We start from the raw sequence: 19,441 nt of genomic DNA, 5'->3' as shown, positions 1-19,441 counted from the left end.
CTGAGTCATTGTCTTCACACAAGCTGTGTCCTAAGGGGGAAAGATCCCTGTGGTGCCAAGTTGGATTTATGGCTCTGTATCTCTCTTGGGCATCTTTCGGCCCAGGGCTAAGGTGTCTCTAACCTGCTGTTTGTCTTGTTGTGCAATGTAACCCCCCTCCCCCACCCTGTCCTTCAGTGACCCTTCTAGGGGCCAGCCACACACCTGGTTACTCAGAAAGTCAACATGAAGACCTATTTCAGACCCTTCCAGTTCTCTCCCCGTCCCCAGACCCCCAACAGGATTCTGTTTCCACTTTTGTCCCCTCCTCCAACCTCTACAAGAAGATAGGAGACCAGCCTTCTACAACCTAGACACATCCCTAGGACACAGGGAGAGAGGAGCAGGGGGTAGATTTCCTGGATCCTTCATCTACTCCTAGAACTCACTCTGTAGACCAGGCTGTCCTCAAACTCACAGAGTTCTACCTGCCTCTGCCTCGTACTGGGACTAAAGGTGTGTGCCCCCACCATCTGAGCTGTTAAAATAATCTTGGTTCAGGAAATAAAAGGGCTTCCCTGGCAGCCTTAGAGATTTGGGCTTAGAACATACATGTGAAGGTAGGAGTGAGCCAACTCCGCAGAGCTGTCCTCTGATCTCACACACACTTATATGTCATGGGTCCCTACACACATCATATACACACATGTGCATACACATGCACACACATACACACACGTACACTAAATAATTTTAAACGTCTACTCTTGAAGTTCTTAAGATGAAGTCTATGCCAGGCAGTGGTGGCACACGCCTTTAATCCCAGCACTCAGGAGGCAGAAGAGGTAGGCGGATCTCTGTAAGTTCGAGGCCAGCCTGGTCTATGAGAGCTAGTGCCAGGATAAACTCTAAAGCTACACAGAGAAACCCTGTCTCTAAATAAATAAATAAATAAATAAATGAAGTCTATTTAGAACCAGGTCACAGACCAAAGGATGGAAATAGCCCATTTTCACCCTCATTGAAATACTTTGAGGACCTTCATCCTTAAGTTCTGTTTTTAATTTATTTTTATTTTTACATCCTCTCTCTCTCTCTCTCTCTCTCTCTCTCTCTCTCTCTCTCTCTCTCTGTGTGTGTGTGTGTGTGTGTGTGTGTGAACTGTCTGGTCAGAAGCATCCTTTGGGGGTCATTTCTTTCCATTCATTATTATGGGTCACCAGGTTTGGGGGCTGAGCCTTCTCAGGGCCCATCTTCAGATGCTTTTGTTGAGTGGAATTTATGGCATCTGGGCGCGGAGTCAAGACCATGTCCCCATCCCTGTTCTTAAATTCCAGTAGGTTAGAAGGGGGATAAAGAAGAAGAGCTCTCTTGCTGATACCCACTCCCTGAGACCGAGGAGAGATTGTTTAAACCAAGAAAGGAGGATTACTGGTTAAATCCTGGGATTAAAATGGATAAACTGGAACTCTTAGTTCCAGGTGAGTGGCCACCCATTAGATGACACAGCTGCTCACGTCTCCAGGGGAAGCCACAATGTCCCCAATATCAGGAAGGGTCACGTGCTCTGCCTTTCAAAACTGTGTAAGTCACTAGGGCCAAGCACCCTAGCAGGCCAAGCGCCCCAGCCAGACCAGTACCCCTCCTAGACAGGTACCCACAAAGCCAAGTATCACACTGGAAGCCAGTTTTGGGGAACAGGCACCCCACCAGCCACACATCCATGTGCCTTGGATGAGGGCTCAGTTAATTAGCACGAGTTGCCTCTGACTCACCCAAACGACTGCCGTTTTTTTTCCCTAACTCTTACATTCAGTATTTATAAAAAAAAATTAAAAATCCAATGTGTGATTCTAAAACCAAGGAATGGGCCACACTGGCTACTGTGTGAGTCTCCCTTTAGCCCAGTAAAAAGGAAAACGTTGGTTTTGTGCTTTCCCCTTTAAAACAGAATAATAAGTACAGTAGAAAAAAATACATGAAAAATTATAAATCAGAACTGTTTACTGCCTGTGTCCCCTCTTTCTCCTGTGGTGGAACAGTCAAAAGCTTTTTTTTTTTTTCTTTTTTGGCCTGGGCTGAGCCCCAGTGGCTGAGAGGCCCTGTAACTTTAAACCTGGCCTGAGGTCATCTTGTGATGCTGGCCAAACAGAGTCCGGGGGCGGTCCTAGATCTCTGGGCTGGGACCACCTGACGCCCACCCGCTCCCGCCCCGGGTTGAGAGACATAAATGCTGTCTGCGCCGAGAAGTTGCCCGCTGCCAAGTTTGCTGTTCCTGCTGCTGCCGCGAGCCAAAGAAGCCCGGGCACTCTCCGAGACTTTTGCTCACCGCCTTCCAGTCTCCTGCAGAGTTCTTCCCGGCTGGGCCTGTAGTTGCGAAGCCTTTTTTTCCGTCTTTTCACAACCACAAAAACCACTAGCTGCTGAGGCTCCAAAGAGATCAAGATGTGGACGGCGCCGGTGTTGTTCTGGGTTTTGGGGAGCGCGTGGTGCTGGCACTTTGCGCACGGAGGTAAGTGTCCCGGCCTGAGTGGCTACCAACACTTGCTGGGGGGGGGGCGCGGATGAAGGGAGGCGGGGGTTGCCTGGCATCAGAGAGTGCCCGGGAGAAAGCTGGGGCAACTTAGTTGGGGCCAAGTCCCCAGGAACAGTCAGTGGGTGTGGAAGTAGTCCGGATCCACAGGTGGTAGGGGTGCGGAATGTCTCCCGCCTCCCGGGGGCGCGGGGTGGGGGAGGACTAATGTCGTGGAGCGGGAGGGTGATGCCAAGGGAGACTGTACTGGCCCAAAGAGCGGAGTATTAGAGGAATAGTTAATGTCTCTGGAAGAGAGAAACAGGCGGAAGGACAGGTTGGAACCAGGGGTCCCATCCTTGGGGACAGACCTGATGGATGGTAGCCCGGGTGGGAGGCGAAGCAACTCGGAGTAGACGAGGGGAACCGAAGGCTGCTGTCTTTCGAGCAGCCTTGTCTCTGCCTCCTTCCTCTTTTGACTCCAGCGCTGGGAATGGATGGAACCCAGGGCGTCCAGCATCTAAAGCTGTACCTCCTAACTTGGAGCATCGCCGTGAGCATTGAGGTGTAAGTGTGCTTGAGGCCAAGGACTCAGTGGCGTTTGTAAAAGACCAAAGGAGCTTAATGCTCTCAGTTGGCAAAGTCCTTGCCTTGCAGACCTGATGCTCTGGGTTCCATCCCCAGCAAGGTGCAAAAACCAGCGTAGTGATGTTCACTTGTTGATCTCAGCGTTGGGGAAACAGGCGTTTTCAAGGTCATCCTGGGGGCTACGCAGCGAGTTTGAAAGCAGCCTGGGCTTCAGGAGCGAACCTACCCTGTTTTATTTCTTGCCTTGCCTTTCTAGTTGTGTCTGTCTCCCTGGGGATTCTAAGCTCTAACTTTGATCCCAAACATCACCTGCTCCTCAGCGAGCTAGAGATGGAGCCCTGTCCTTCCCGAGAGGGAAGGAAGTGGTCTCTGTGAGCCGGGTGAGCCTAGCCTCGGCTTCTGTAATTCTCCACCGACAACACCTACCTAGTCTTCGGGAAATTATACAGCAGGCTGCTTCAAAGAGGCGAAGCTGCTCTTTATGGCACTCTGGGCTATTCCTGGCAGGCCTATCTTTGAAACTTCTCCTTGCGCTAGGATGTTATATACAGTTCTGTATTTCAGTTCTATTTCTGGTCTGGCGAGACAATGTGTGTAAATGACATGGCGTTTCACTCGCCCCAACCACATCCGAGGAAAGCCAGAGACTGGCTAGCATCCTCTCAGGCAAGGGTAGGCTGCCACTCTCGGAAGCCAGTTCCCAAGGTGCTCCTAAAATGTAGCTGCTGTTCGGTCTTGTCTAGAGTCTTCGTTGTGCTCTATTAGAAACTGTACAACTGAAGAAAGAGGCCTGGAAAAGAAAGGGGGTGGCCATGTGGCCAGTGCTATGCAGGCTGTTCTGCTGCAAGATTGAAGCCTATAGGGGTTTTGTCTGGGAATAATGAATATGGATGAGCAACACCATTGAGCTGAGGTATTATTGGGGAGCCAGACTGGAGGTGATTGTGGTGTGCTAACTCAATTAGGGTCATGTGCCATGATTTAATATTAGAATCCAACCCCCTTTGCCAACTCTAAAGTCTTCGTGGATTCTAAAAAGGACTGTTGTCCTCACATCTGGCATCTTCCTCCATTGCCAGGCCCCACCCTCGCTCTGAACATTCATCCAAAGCCTGTACCCGAGGGCCTGTCCGTTAGGCAATTAATTGTTGTAAGATTCTGAAAGTCGCTGCTTGCTGCTAAGCCATGTGTGCTCTTCCGGGACCAGTCCAAACAGGATTAATCATGTGGCAAAGAAATCATCCTGTGATTTCCCCGAAGTTCTTGCCAGTTTGGGGGAGGTGGGGAGCTGGAATCCTCATGGGTTGCTGAGGGTTTTTGGTGCAGAGACGTTGAAGAAAGCTCCTTCTCTTAAAGATTCTATGAGGGAAGCTTGGGCTATGATTCCAAACTGAGTTCAGAAAGAAAAAGCACATTTGAAGCTCTGTGTTCGGCCCCAGAAGGCTGAGTGTCCCCGTAACCGACAGTACCCAACTCAGTTCACCACTTACTGACTCAGTGCTGGCACAGACAGAGACCCAAATCTTGGCATGAGTGAGGATGGCCCTGCCTAGTGGGCAGGGTACCACTTCGTTGCGTTCCCATCCCCCACCACATTCTAGGAATGTCACCAGACTACCTCGTTTAATCCCCGACAACTCCTGTAAATTATACACTATTATCTCAGAAGCTGCCAGAACAAAGATTCAAAAGCAAAGTCAAACTCCTCACTACTCCTGAACTAAAAAAAGAATTAAAAAAAAAAAAAAGAGAGAGACAGTTGAACTTGACACCAAAGGTGGACTTCATTTTCAGTCCCTTAAACATGAATACAAACTTTCCTAGACTTCTTTCAGTTATGTGCTCCCCACACTGTAATCGGTGCATCAAAATAGATTGCCTTAATCCATCCGGCTCACAGGTGCTAAATACCTCCCAAGAGGGTGCGGCAGGTTGCTGGGTGCAGGAAAGCCGAACGTGTGCTCCGCCGTCCTCGCCAACCAAGAAAGAACCTGTGCTCCGGATTGCACTGGCTTATCTGAATTTTTGTCATAGTTCTGGCTTCTGCGAACAGGCATTCCAGGTTACAACTTGTGGAAGTATTTCGGGGGAGGCTGCGAAGGGAGCCAACTCAAATGCCAGTCTTTCCTGGAACCCCGCAGAGGATCCCCAGCCCAACCTCCCAGCGCTCAGGGAAACCCTGCTTATCCTGAAACCTCTCACTCAGGGAAGAAACCGATGTGGTCTCCTTAGAGGAGGGTCCATGACTGGAGAGGTTGAGACACTCTCAAAGCTGATGAGGTTGCTCACAGAATTCTCGCGGGGTACACAACAGATTAAGCTCCCTTTGTCTGCAATTCTGAGTACTTTGTCAATAGATGTCTTGAAATGTGTATGTCTGTGTGTGTGTGTGTGTGTGTGTGTGTGTAGGCCAAATCTTCCTCAATGACTCCGCACCCTATTTTAGAGACACTGTCTCATTGAACCTGGGGTTCTCCAATTGCTAGACTGAACAATGGTCCTCGGGAATCTGGTTGCCTCTACTTCCCCAGTGTTGTGGTAACAGATGCACCCTGCTTTTTGTGTGAGTCTGGGGGTTGGAACTCAGATCCTCATGTTCGCATGGGGAATACTTTACTAAATGAGCCATCTCTCCATCCCCTGGAAAGTTCTGGGAAAGGAAAGTGGTCAGGCTTTTCATCCAAGCTCGAATGCAGGATAGAGCCAGGTTAGGAAACAACTGGCATTCTGCCAAGTTCATGCAGGGCAGGAAATGGAGGTGTCTGTTTCCTCCCACGTGTCTAACCACAGCGCCTGGCTGTCCGTCATCCCAGCCCATTCATGGCCAGCCAGGTGATGGGAAACTCTTGAACATTAACGGAAAGAGTAGAGTAAGGTTAGAGAGACAGCTGGACGGATAAAATGCTTGCTGTGCCAAGAAGAGAGCCTTAGTTTGGTTCTCAGAACCATTTTAAAAAGCTGGGCGGTAGCAGGGATTTGTAATCTCGGTGCTAGGAATGCAGAGTCAGCCACATCCCCCAGGCTCTTTGGCCAGCCAGTCTAGCCCAATCCACAAACCCCAGGCCAGGGAGACACCCTGCTTCAAAAAATAAGATACCTAGAGAATAATACCTGAGGTTATCCCTTGACTACAAACACACACGCACACGCACGCACGCATGCACATATACCGGTACGTCTGTGTTTATATCTGGTCTCATGTCTTTGTCTCAGAGAACGGTTTGTATTTGGAGGTGAATCTGGTTAAGTTCAGAGGGAGACTTTTGACCTTGGCCAGCTGATCACTTCCTTGGAGAAACAGAAGACAAACATTGTAGACACAAGGCAAAATGGATGCAGTTTCAAAAACAAAAAACATATGCAAAGGATGAAGATGAGCTTGTGATTTCTGTCCAGAGGGTCAGAAACTGGAGAAATGCCTGGAGAGGTATGGGCAGGTCAACCTGCACCACAGCGGGGCTCTGAGAGCGTCTGTTAAATTGGCAGGGTACAGGGGAATGCCAGTAGTTTGGAGTACAGTTGGAGGCGGGAGGCCCGGGAAGCAGGGGTGCAAAATGTGTAAACAGTACTGAGGGAGCAGGGTATTTCCCAGAGGCCATCATTGTGTTTTCACCAAGGGGAATAAAAGACAGCAAACAAACAAGGCTGTAAAGCAGAGGGGAGTGCTCCACCCGAGAGAGAAAGGACTTAGTTTGCTTGGGTTCTCTGGAAAGGGAGAGAGGGAGAGAGAGGCAACCGCCCTGCTCAAGGAATTTGCTTATTTGGCAGATACTTAACCGAGTCCTTGCTATGTGTTCAGGCTTTGGAGCGTGGTGTTATCCTGCTTTGAGCTCCTAAGGGGAGGTCCGATCTGGCAGCTTTGGGCAGTCTGACCTCAGTTAGGGTGGGTCCTTGAGCATCCGAGATCTTTATTCCCTTAATCTGGCAACACATTCCATCCAGTGCTTTTGTTCTACAGAAGATCAAACATCTCCGGAACCTTGGTCACTTGAGAGGGGCATGACATCGGTAGCAACTATGTACATAAAGTGCAGAAGAACAAGTCTTATTTGTGCGTGTGTGCGCATGCGCAGATGTGGAGGCTGGAGGAAAAATATCTTGTCATCCCTTTTAAAAAATTTTATTTTAAGATTTATTTTTAAAAATTGTGTGAATGCATATATGTCTGTGTGGGGGTATGCGCACCTGAATGCAGGTGCCCACAGAGGCAGGGGGAGTCAGATCTCACAACAGGCGGAGTTACTGAGAATTGTGAGCAGCCCGAAGTGGGTGCTGGGAACCAAGCCCAGTTCCTTTGGCAGTGTAGTATGAGCTCTCAACCGCTGAGCTATCTCTCTCTTCAGGCTCCCTACGTGGTTTCTCAGAGACAGGCTCTCTCACTGGTCTGGACCTTGTCAAGGACACCAGGTTGCGGGGCCAGCAAGCCCCAGAGAGCCACCTTGTCTCTTCTTCCTCAGAGCTAGGGTAGAAGTCACACACCATTACAGCTTTGGTTCTGGGGATCCAAATGAGGTTTCCATCTGTGCTGGCTTGAATCACAATGGCCCCAGAGGCTATCTATGTATTTGACTGCTTGGCTCACAGTTGGTGGGTGGGCTTTGAGGTGTCAAAAGCCACACTATCCCCAATCTCTCTCTCTGTCTTTCTGTCTCTGTGTGTTTGCGCGTGCATGCGTGTGTGTGCGCGCCTGTCTGTCTCTTTCTCACTCTGCCTCTCTGCCTCTTTCTACCTCCCTTCTACTTGAGGATAAGATACAGGCTCTCAGCCATTGCTCCACTGCTGCCATGTTCTTCACTATGGTGGTCATGGGCTCGCCCTCCGAACTGTAAGCCCTAATTAAACTCTTTCTTCCAAAAGTTTCCCTGGCCGTGGTGTCTCTTTGCAGCAATGGACAAGTTCTAAGGTACCAAGCTTGCAAGGCAAGTTCTTTCCTGGCTGAGCCCTCTCCCCACGCTCCCGTGTCTCGTTCCTAGTAACCTTTGGTTCCTGGCATCTTATAGAAAGGTCAACTCATGGAAGGCAGCCTTTTCTGAGACTATCACTTCATAGGAAGATTAAATGTGAAGCTGCAAAGCCGCACACTGGATTCCAAATGGGAGGGGCTCATAGCAATAACCACTTTGGAACTTTCACCATTTGCTGGGCTAGACTGTCTTAGCCACTCGCGAACCCGGTTGCACTCAGTCCTCACAGCACAACGACAAGGCAGGAACTATTTACATCTTATAGACGAGCTCATCCAGGTTCAGACACAAAGCCAGGAGACAGCAGCAATGAGCTGGAACTCAAGTACTGGAACATAGCAAGAGCACACGCCCTGGGCACACATCCCTGGCTGCTCAGCTAAGTGGCCACCAGTGCTTGGCGTCGGTGTCCCTGAAGACACCTAGAAAAGCCAAGCCGTGTGATCCCTCCAAGGACTTTAGACGGCAGCAACACCCTCTGTTACGGTAATACTCAACCAAGTTGTTTTAATCAATTTTGTTTGTCACACACATGATTTTAATTATGTATGTGATGTCAAGAGCACTCTGCTGGGTCGTTTTCATTTTCAATTCGACACAACTAAGAGTCATCTGGGATGAAAGAGGGGACACCTCAGTTACAGAAGTGCCCAGAATTGCCCAATCCGTGGGATATTGTGGTAATTGATGAGGGAAGGCCCTGCCTACGGTGAACCACACCTCCTACTGTGGGGAGGTGATCTTGGGCTATAGAGAAAAATCTAGCTGGCATGAGCCAGAGAGCCAGCCCATAAATGGCGTTCCTCCAGGCTCTGTTCGTGCCTTGAGGTCTGCCCTGGCTTCCCTCAGGGATGGATGATTACCTCAAGTGTGGCTTTTGGTTGTGGTGTTGATCCAGCAACTGAAAGCAATTATGAACAAGTACCAAATGCTGTCTCTGTCCCTTTAAGAGTTTGCAGGCACATATTATCAGGGATTAGAGGGCATGCTGGTTTAAGTGAGAATGGCCCCATAGGCTCAGCTGTTCCAAAGCTTGGTCCCCAGTTGGTGGAACTGTTTGGGAAGGACTAGGAGGTGTGACTTTGTTGGAGGAGGTGTGCCACTTGGGGGTGGACTTTGACGTTTCAGAAGCCCATGTCTCCATCTCTCTCTGCCTCATGCTTGTGGATCCAGATATAAGCTCTCAGCTCCTGCGCCAGCCCCACCCACGGCTGCCTACCTGCTGTCATTGCCCCCTGCCATGCCCCCTCGCCATTAAGACTCTGAGCCTCTGAAATGACGAGTCCCTAAAGTAAATGCTTTGTTTTAGAAATTGCCTTGGTTATGGTGTTTTGTGGCAATGATAGGAAAGTAACCAAGACAGAGGGGAAGAGAGGATGGATGGTTAATAGGTCCATGAGTGTAATTCCTACGCATGAGTTCTAGTGTCCTATGGCTCAGCCGGGCAGCTGTGATTGACAGTGAACAACTGTGTTTGTTGATGTAGCCAGAGGATTTTGAGTGTTCCTGACAACTGATACGTGTTTGAGATGATGGAAGCCAGCAGTCCCGCTCTGATCTTTACATACTATAGAAAAGTATTGAAATATTGTATTGCACCCCATAAATATAGCTGTATCAGCCCCTTTTTTGTTGTTTCCAAGCCTTTTTTCTTTTGATTTTGTTATTGTTTTCAAAATATTGCTTCCCAAATTTTACTCTTAAAAAGAATTTCAGGAACTGGAGAGATGACTCAGAAAGGTTAAGAGCACTTGACTGCTCTTCCAGAGGTCCTGAGTTCAATTCCCAGCCACCACATGGTGGCTCCCAACCATCTATAATAGGATCTGACTGCCTCTTCTTGTGAGCATGAAGACAGATCACACAAATACATGATTATAGGTGTGTCCCACCATGACTGGTTTATGAGGTGCTGGGGTTGGAACCTGGGGTTTTGTGTATGCTGGGCAAGGACTCTGCCACCTGAGACAGATCTTCGTCCCTATTTTTTCTTAAATTTAAAAACAAATGTCTGCACACATGCTCTCTCCTCTCTCTCTCTCTCTCTCTCTCTCTCTCTCTCTCTCTCTCTCTCTCACACACACACACACACACACACACACACACACACACACACGCTATTCTAATGAGCAGGGAGTATCTCACACTAGTTCTGAACTGTCTTTCCTTCACTAACGACAAATGAACTTGAACACCTTTTCATGCTGAACATCTTGGGGGATTGTTCAAACTCTTGGCTGTTGAAGTCTTCAGGCATTTTGCTAATTTGCTTTTTTCCAAGTAAGAAATTAAAGTTTATTGATTATCGAATACATATACATATATGAGAAGGAGGGGGCTAGGGTTCCAGTCATTTTTAAGAGGATTATGTCTGGTGGTTATGAATAGACAAACTGTTTACACTGTCCCCATGAACAGTATTCTCGGGCCAAAGCCAAACTGGAACTGATGACTAAACTATTTTTAAAAAATCAGCAAAGAAACAATTAAATATTAGTTTCTTGGTAGATCAATTTATTTCCCAGGTTGCCCCCCCCCCCCCCCCGCGCCCGCCCGAATATTGCCTCCTTCCCACACATTTTGACCTTTGGTGCTTTCATCAATAAGTAATGCATTTTGTTGTTCTTTAGAGTGAGAGTTCTGCAGATTATTTCTAGTTGCAAGATATGAAAATTTCAAGTGGTTTTTTTTTTGTGTTTCCTTTTGCTGTTGATTTCTGAATAGATTTCACTGAAGCCAGAGAAGAGATTCTTCCCAAGACATTTCTTCCATTCTATGAACTGGCTTATTTGTTATTATTTTTTGATAGTGTTCATTAAAGCCCCAATTGTTAAGAACGTGAAGTCTGGCTTGTCCCCCCTCCTTTTCTGTTCTTGCCGTTGGTACCAGTGTTGGAGGCTGCGGAGGTTGACTCTGACTTTGTATGGCTTCATTCTGGCAGTCGGGCGTTGATGCCTTTGCAATGAAGATTCGTGTGCCCCATGTAGTGACCCAGCTCCATTCTTTACCGCGTGGCAATGCAGTTGTCCCAGCACCTTCTGGGATGAAAAGATAACTCTACCCCACTGAGGTATCTTGGTGCTTTTACACAAAAATCAGCTGTCTGTGAGAAGAAAGGCCTATGCCTGGACTCGCCGTTCTAGTCTGTGGGTCTACACGCTTACCCTTACCCAGTGTCTGCGGTCATTTGTGAAAACGTTTCCCCATTGCTGGAAATTAAACACGGGGCCTCTGCAGGCTACGCGAATGCTCTGCTTCTGAGCTCTGCCCCTAGCTTATTTCTATTTTACTATTTTTCTGAGATAGGGCTCCCTCTGTGCTGCATGCGCTGGCCTTGAATCCCTGGGCTTGAGATGCTCTTGCTGGGCCTACAGGGACACCATGTCCAGTTATAATCAGCCTTGCTTTCTGCAGATCTGCTTCATGTGTTTGAAATCAGAACGCACGAGTTCTTCCACTCGGTCCTTCATCGGGATTGCTTTGTCTCTTCTCCTCACTATATTTTATTTAAATATATATTTTGTTTATTTTACAACCCGACCACTGTTTTCCCTCCTTCCTCTCTCCCCATCTCCTCTGTGCCCCTCCCCCATCCACTCCTCCTCTGTTTCTATTCAGAGGAGGGACGGCCTCCCATGGCTATCAGCCAAACATGGCATATCAAGTTGAGCGCTGGACGCAACCCAGTAGGATGATAAAGGTCCTAAAAGCCGGCAAAAGTGTCGGAGACAGACCCCGCTCCCCACTGTTAGGAGCCCCACAAGAAGACCAAGCTACACAACTGTAACATACATGCGGAGGGTCTAGGTCAATCTCAGGCAGACTCTTTGATTGTGTCAGTGTCTGTGAGCCCTAGGAGCCCAGGTTTCATCACTGTATGCTAAGTGTTTGTGGACCGATCTGGCCTCTTAGCAGAATCTGTAAAAGAACACTGGGGCTGGGGTATAGCTCAGTGGTAGGCTCCTTGCCTGGCCTGAGAGGCCCCGTGTAAAAGCATCTGTTCAGATTGTAGTCACCATCTGTCAATGAAGAGCAAGGGAGTGGTGTTACCCAAACCTATCGGTAGTCAAGGCAATGAGGACACTGGAGTGGGAGAGATGGCTCAGCAGTTAAGTGGACTTCCTGCTTTTACAGAGGACCCGATTCACTTCTCAGAAACCCCACGGAGGCTCACAACCACCTATACTAATTTTGGGGGATCTGATGTCCTCTTCTGACCTCCGACAGCACCATCTGTGTGTGGTAGTCCATATACATACATGTAGGCAACCACTCATGTACACAAAATCGAAACAAATCTATTTCAAAAGAAGGCAGGTGCAGTGATTAGCTTTTTATCACTGCGAGCAGATACCTGACGGAAAGCAACGTAGGGGAGGAAGGCTTTGGTTTGGCTCATCGTGTGAGGGCGTGGGGTCCATCATGGGAGGGAAGATGTGGGGACGGGGTGTGAGGAAGCTCACGCATGGATAGTCGGGGAGCCCAGGGAGAGAGCTTGCTTCCTCCTTGGCCCTTCTTGTGTTCAGTCTGGACCCCCAGCCCACAGGGTGCCGCCACTCTCCTTCAGAGTGCCTGTTCCCTCCTGGGTCACGCCTCTCTATAAACACAGGTGTATCTCCTGGCTGACTCCACATCCAGTCACAGGATCTGTGAAAATCAGGTAGGGGAGGTGAGAGGCGAGGGAGGAGTTGGGGAAGAGTGGCAGGTGTTTGCTCTTCAGTGTTAAGACTATGAGGGGATGGAAGAGATCCATCAAGATACATCTCGTGGGCGTGTGGGAGCCTGTGTTCTAAGAGGGTCTGAACAGTGAACCTGGAGATGGGGCTGGATGAACTTCCCATGGGCCAGGACGAAGGGAGAGAGATGGCAAGGGAAATTCAGAAGACACCCTACTGGCCAAAGCAGCTTAATTTTTAGTCTACCACGGGTTGAGATGAGATGCGATTTGGTCATAGACGGTTGCCTAGCACACACACACAAGGCCCTGGGTTTGATTCCCCGGGGCTATGAAAACAAAACCAAGATTATTCTAATGCAAAATAAAAAATCTCCCGAGATACAGCTTCCAAATGAAGCGGAGGACCAAGGCCAAGGGCAGCCACGTTCTGCACACAGCTGGAATGTCTACCCCGCAGGTCCGATCTGAAGGGGCTCTTCTTCCACTCTTTCGAAATCCCAGCCGCTCAGCTGAGAGCCCTGAGTAATCAGAGCTCAGAGTCTCGCTCAGTTCCTGGCAGATGGCAAGTGCCCTCACCCTACTGTGATGTGTACTCTGGGCAGCACCCTTAAAACATCCGATGAGGTCACCGCTCAACTATCTTCCCTAGAAGGTGGCCCTTCGTGCGTGCATCCAGCTCCCGCTGGGTTCCAGAAAACCTCTTAGGAGGTATGATTCCTGCCCACAAAACTGAGAGTTCATTTCCCCTTTTACAGGAAAACCGCCTGCTCTTAGTCAGGAGAGCGAAGTGGTCTCCCCGAGTTGAGTAATCAAACTGAAAGCTGGAGTCAGCTGTCTCTGGTTTGCTGCTGAGTTTAGGGGTGAGCAGTATACTGATTCACTTCCTGGAGCCCCCCCCCAAAATGTAACCACCGCTCACCTAGTCATTCTGTGTCCTCAGGCTATGAGACTGACTGGGCAACAAACTCAGCAGAATGGCAGGTTGCTTAAAAGAAGGTTCTAGAACCACGAAGGGAGGAAATAGTGAATGGGCCCAGTGTAGCCAAGACCTGGACTGCCATGGAGACACTGCCTCCCAGCTTTCCTGTGGAGAGAGGGACTTTCTCCTGGGGCAGTGGGTGTGGTGAAGCCTTGAATGGACAGCAATGGGCCTTGGCAGCCCAGCCTCAAGCTCCTGTGATCCACAGTAAGCTGTGTACCCCAGCCTTTTCCTTAAAATAAAAGGCAGAGGCTCAGGGCTGAGGAAATGGCTGAGCTGGTAAAGTGTGTTAGCCTTACAAGCATGAGGACTTAAGTTCAGTTCTTAGTGCTTTGAATCTTAGCGCTGGAAAGACTGAGACAGGAGGATTCCCTGGAGCTCACCTGCCAGCCAACTGGGCCTACCCCGCAAGCCCCGTGTCCTCAGAAAACAGGGTGAGTAGTTTCTAGGAAGTACACCCGAGGTTGACCTCTGACCTCTGTGTGTGTGCACATACCTGCTTGTACACTTGCCCATAGTGCTCACACGTGTCTGCACAGCTGAGGATGGACACACACAGACACACTCACACCCACAGAATACAGGCCTGCAAGAGGGAGCCAGGCGAGAATGATCCGGAGACACACTGGTTACAGGTGGCTTTGCACTCTGCTGGACGCTGACATCCTGTCCGCCATAACCACTTGTTCTCCTAGTCAGTGGTTCACTAACTCTCTCCCTCACCATCCTCCCGAAAAGCAGGGATGCTCCTTGTGGCAGGGGTGTGTGTGTGTGTGTGTGTGTGTGTGGAAAGGCCGTGGGGAAGCTCAGGGCAGCAGCTTCTGTTCATTCTCTGTAAACTCAGTCAGAAGGAGCCATCATCAGAATTGCTTCTCCTGGACAGTCCTGTCCCCTGTTCCCTTTCTGAGGGTAGAGGACCGGGTGTGCTTGGGTGGCCCAGAATTGGGCCCTCCCCCTTCCACCTGCCCAGTGACTTCTTGCTCTCAGAATGAAAATGAGAGTCCTTAATGGCCATTGGCCTCTTCTCTATTTTCTTTCCGTTTTCCTCCTCCTCTTCATTAGAGTCTTCCTGTAGCCCAGACATACCTCATATTCATGCTTCGGTCCCTCTAGTGCTGAGATTACTACAGGGGTGTATCGTTCCCATCCACTCTTCCCCCTCCCCTCCCCTCCTATCCCTGTCCTCCCACCCCCACCACAGCTATGTTGGTTTTTCTTTTCCTTTCTCCTCGTCTTTCATTGTCCCTTTCTGTGACTCTGGAGATTGATCCCAGGGCCGCCCTGTGCCCCACACTCAACCACTGAGCCCCACCCCAGCGCTTCTCTCATTGCCCTTGTTCAGCTACAGGAACGTTCAGAAGCCGTTTCCAATTTTTAGGAGGTGGGGCCAGCCACCCCGAAGCACAAGAAACCTTTGGAGCCATGCACAACCCATACCCACTATGAGGTCAAGGGAACAGGCTCCTGATGGTAGTGTGTAGGATTTTCTCAGAGGATCTAGGAACACATCTCAGTTCTGACATCCTTCTGTTCAGTGCGTGGAAGAGGGGCTCATCCTGTCTGTCAGCAGCTTCATGCAGGCTGACAGTCATGTCCCATCTCATCAACCAGACTTGGTCTGCAGGTTTGACAAAAGCTGTGACGGCGAGTGACAGGCAGGGCCGCAGAGTTCAGCCTCACAGGTGAATTGTTCTGTCCTCATCCCTGATGCCCTACAGTAGGGAAAGGCCCTCACCAACTCTGCAGTGAAGGCAGTGCACACATCTAAGGAATATCTCAAAAGAAACCAGTTCCTTGACTGTCTATATACTTACCCACCGGTCACTCAGCAAACACCTGCCAAGGACCTGCCGTGACTCCAGAGGCTGGGAATATGTTAGGTGGCACCATGCTCTCCCAGAGGGAAGTAAGTGAAGGCATTTCTGTGGGTGCCCAGGGTGACAGGGGCCAAGCCTCCCAAGAGTTGTCTAGATTAGTAGAGTTGTTCAGCCCAGGTATGCTGGCACGCACGCCTCTAATCCCAGTCTCAGGAGTGACAGGAGGATCGTGAATTCAAGACCAGCCTGTGTTACAACACAGTGAGACCTTGTCTCAAAAAGGCACAGAGAGGGCTGGAAAGATAGCTCAGTTGGTAGATAGTTTGGTGTGCAAAAATGAGAACCCAAATTTGAGTCCCAGAATTTGTGGGAAAAATAAAAACTGCCAGGTTATGAGTGTTTAGAATCCCAGAGTTGGGGCTAAAGAAACAGGCAGATCTCTGGGGCTTCCTGGCTAGCCAGCTTAGTGGAATTGACAAGTTTCCACCCACTGGAGGACCCTGTCTCAAAAAGTAGGGTGAGTATATCCTGAAGAGTGACGCTGAGGTTGATCTCTGATCTACACACACACACACACACACACACACACACACACACACACACACACGCTCGCGCGCGCACACACACACATACACACACGCGCGCGCGCGCATTCCCATGCACGTGAACATGACATGCATATAGACCCCCAAGGCAGAGAGGAGGAGGTTTTCCAGTGCCAATCTCTCGATCAGATGAATAGTTTGCCAAGCTGTATGGAAAGAGTGAAGAGACAAAAAAATAAAAAATCCTTGGCCACACCAGGGAGGATTCTGGCTACGTCCAGCAAACTACCTGGTGTTGTGTTGAGGAACATGCCTTTTGGAGAACGGCTCTTAATATCAGAGGAGCCCTATAAATATTTGCTGCTGCATCCATATCCAAAGAATGACCTCCTCAGAAGGCCAGGAGCAGGACCACCCCACGGTGCACCGAGAACATCAGAGCCGTGGAGAGGAGAGTTCTAGGCTCTCGCCCTGGCTGCAGAAACCCACTTGGGGTAGCTGGGGGAAGAGGCAGGAGCTCCTGGGAACCCCAGTGAGAGGTCAGCAGGGTTGAGAACATCTATGGTGTGAGGTATGTTTGAGACTTGTGGTCACCTCTTAAGACATGATAGGGAAATGAGATGCAAAAGCCTTCATGGGGGTAAAGGAACAGAAGAGAGTTTGTTCTTCCAAATGGATTCTCTGTGTGAGACGTATGTAAGTGTAAGTGCATGCGTGTGCTGTACACACAGGTGGAGGCCAAACATGCATGGCCGTTGTCTTTCTGGGTCATTCTCCACTTTTTAAAAATGATGTTGTATGTGAGTGAAGGTGTCCAGAGTGAGAGCCCCCGGAGCTGGAGTTGCAGGTGTTTGTGAGTTGTCTAACCTGGATGCTGAGAATCGAACTCAGGTCCTCGCATGCTCGCTTAACCACTGAGCCACCTCTCAAGCCCCTCTACCCTATTTTTTTGAGATAGGGTCTCTTATTGAAGCTCACTGATTGGCTAGACCAGCGCTGGATTGTAGGCACCCTTCCACATGGCTTTTCACATGGGTCCCGTGCAGCAAACACTTTGCTGACTGAGACATCTCTTCAGGTCTGGACTTAATTTTTTATTTTATTTTATTTGTTTGTTTGTTTTCCCAGACAGGGTTTCTCTGTGTAGCCCTGGCTGTCCTGGAACTCATTCTGTAAGAACAGGCTGGCCTGGAACTCAGACATCTGCCTGCCTCTGCTTCCCAAGTACTGGGGATTGAAGGTGTGCACCACCGCCGCCCAGTTTAGACTTCCTTTTTAAACCATGGATTTATTTACTGGGGGAGGGGCACATGCATGCCACAGTGTGTGGAAGTCATAGAACGACTTTTGGGAGCCAGTTCTTGTCTTCACTATACGGTCCTAGGGATTAGACTCAGGTCGTGGCTTGGCTACAAAGTTTCTTCATCCACTGAGCCATCTCACTAGGCCAGGGCCCTTGTTTTTCCTTATGAAAAATTTCAGGTCAGCAGAGGAAGCCATGGGCGTCACCGTGGCATCTGCCAGCGTAAATGATATTTGCTTTGTTCTCATTCTCCTCTCTTCTGTCCCTCCCACCCCTTCCAGCTGGTTCCCTTTCTTCCCCCAGTAACTTCCTCTTTTGCTTTCCTAGTACGAGTGTTTCTTTGCTGTCTTTATTTTCCACCTCTCCTAGGGTCTCCTCTTCCCCTTACGATTATCTTTCTAGTTTTGTGTCCTACACACACATGTAAACACACGCATAATGTAAACACACGCATAAACACACACGTGTAAGCACATGCATAAACACACACACACACATAGACACAAACACACACAGAATTTACATTTAGGTTTAGCCTATGAGAGCAAACATGCTGTGTGTCTTTCTGAAATTGATTTATTTCACCAAACAGAATGGTTTCCAGTTGAGAATGAACTTTTAGTTTTATTGTTTGGGGGTTTTGCGGGGGAGGTTGTTTTGGTTTGATTTGTCTTGTTTAGGACAGGCTCTTCCTGTGAAGCCCAGACGACTCAAAATCAGGATCCTCCTGCCTTTGCCTCCTGAATGCCCCTTGCTCAACAGCAGGCACACTCTGCTGTAGGCCAAGACACTTAGCTTTGTGGGAAAACCTGGCTTGTTGTTCCCACAGATTTAGACCACATAGCCCTTCCACTCTCCACCCAAAGCATCGGCAGCTGCTTCTGTGGCCATGCACTTATTTATCATAGATAGTATGAAGTGTGTATTCACTTCCGCTTCAAGGAGTCTCTGACAGTCGTGGCTGGGATGGAGAGATTCAGCTTCATCTTGACATAGCCGTCAGTCCAGCGGGTACCCCGGAAAGAGCCCTTACACAGCTATTTTCGTTATTTGCTTCAAGACAGGATTTCACATTGTGGCTCAGGTTGATCCTGAACTCACAAGTTTCCTGCCTCAACCTCCTAAGCACTTGTGAGATTATAGGAATCAGCCACCACACCCCCCCCAAAATTTCTTTTTGCTTTTGTTGTATGCATGCATGCAAGCGTTGTTGGTTTACTTCATGTGATACTAGGGTGTGAGCCCAGACATGCTGGACAAGCGCTCACTCTACAGATGAGCCTACACTCCTAGTCCCATGGGCTCCTGTCTTCATGGTGATGCTGCCTTCACTTGAGCAGGGAACAAAGGACTGTCTTTCTAAGACAGACACACTTTTAGGATAAATAACGTCTTCTCTCTAATCCACCTGCATCAGATTCAGAGTAATGTGTGGCACCGTGATGCATGGACAGCTCTGGTGCCCCATTTTGAGCACCATTATAAGCTCACAAGCAAAGGTTGTTGTGCACAGATGGAATCTTGTTAGGTAAGGCATGCCTGCATATTCCTGTTTGATGGACCCCATTGAGTAAACACAGACAGTCAAACTATTAAGTATACAAACTAAACTGAGACAGGGGAAATAGGCATGAATATTTGCAGAACCCAAGGAAGGCTTGGTGAGTATGGTGTCAGAGAAAGGAAATATGATGTTTGATTACTGGCTGGGTTTGCCTTTTGCAAAAGAGATGCAAATTCCAACTAGCAGAAAAGCAAGCTATGGTAGCTAATATAAAGAGTGTATCGTGTGTGTGTGTGTGTGTGTGTGTGTGTGTACCTCTATATTTGTACACACATAGGGCTGATATTGGGTATCTTCTTTACAGGAACCTTAAAAAGTTTTACACCTTTACTATTCCCTTCCAGGATTCAGTTAAAGACACCATGGATAGCCAAAGGGGGCTAAAGATCTGAGGGCAAAGAAATTTACTCACAACGGGAATTGTCTTTCTACGTTTCTTTATTCTTTTTTCTTCAATCCATCATTTCTCATTGTTTTATCCGTTACTTGTTCCCCTTGTTCTATACTGTTCC

The 19,441-nt window shown here is 48.9% G+C and overlaps 1 protein-coding gene across 2 annotated transcripts in view; it reads left to right on the top strand.

Annotated features, from left to right (window-relative positions):
• The first annotated feature begins 2,174 nt into the window (after positions 1 to 2,174).
• The window catches only part of Pdpn (podoplanin), a 31,825-nt gene continuing 14,558 nt past the window's right edge, over positions 2,175 to 19,441 (top strand). The window contains exon 1 of one of the 2 annotated variants that reach the window (XM_075945970.1): positions 2,175 to 2,491. In XM_075945970.1, coding sequence (XP_075802085.1) covers positions 2,425 to 2,491 — 67 coding nt within the window. In that variant the 5' untranslated portion in view covers positions 2,175 to 2,424. The remainder of the gene's footprint in view (positions 2,492 to 19,441) is intronic. The other variant, XM_075945969.1, reaches the window with a different exon arrangement.

The sequence above is a fragment of the Microtus pennsylvanicus genome, chromosome 13, assembly GCF_037038515.1.
Source record: "Microtus pennsylvanicus isolate mMicPen1 chromosome 13, mMicPen1.hap1, whole genome shotgun sequence".
NCBI classification, from domain to species: Eukaryota; Metazoa; Chordata; class Mammalia; order Rodentia; family Cricetidae; genus Microtus; species Microtus pennsylvanicus.
Note: the sequence above shows the minus strand (reverse complement) of the source record. Positions and strands in the feature narration are given on the sequence as shown.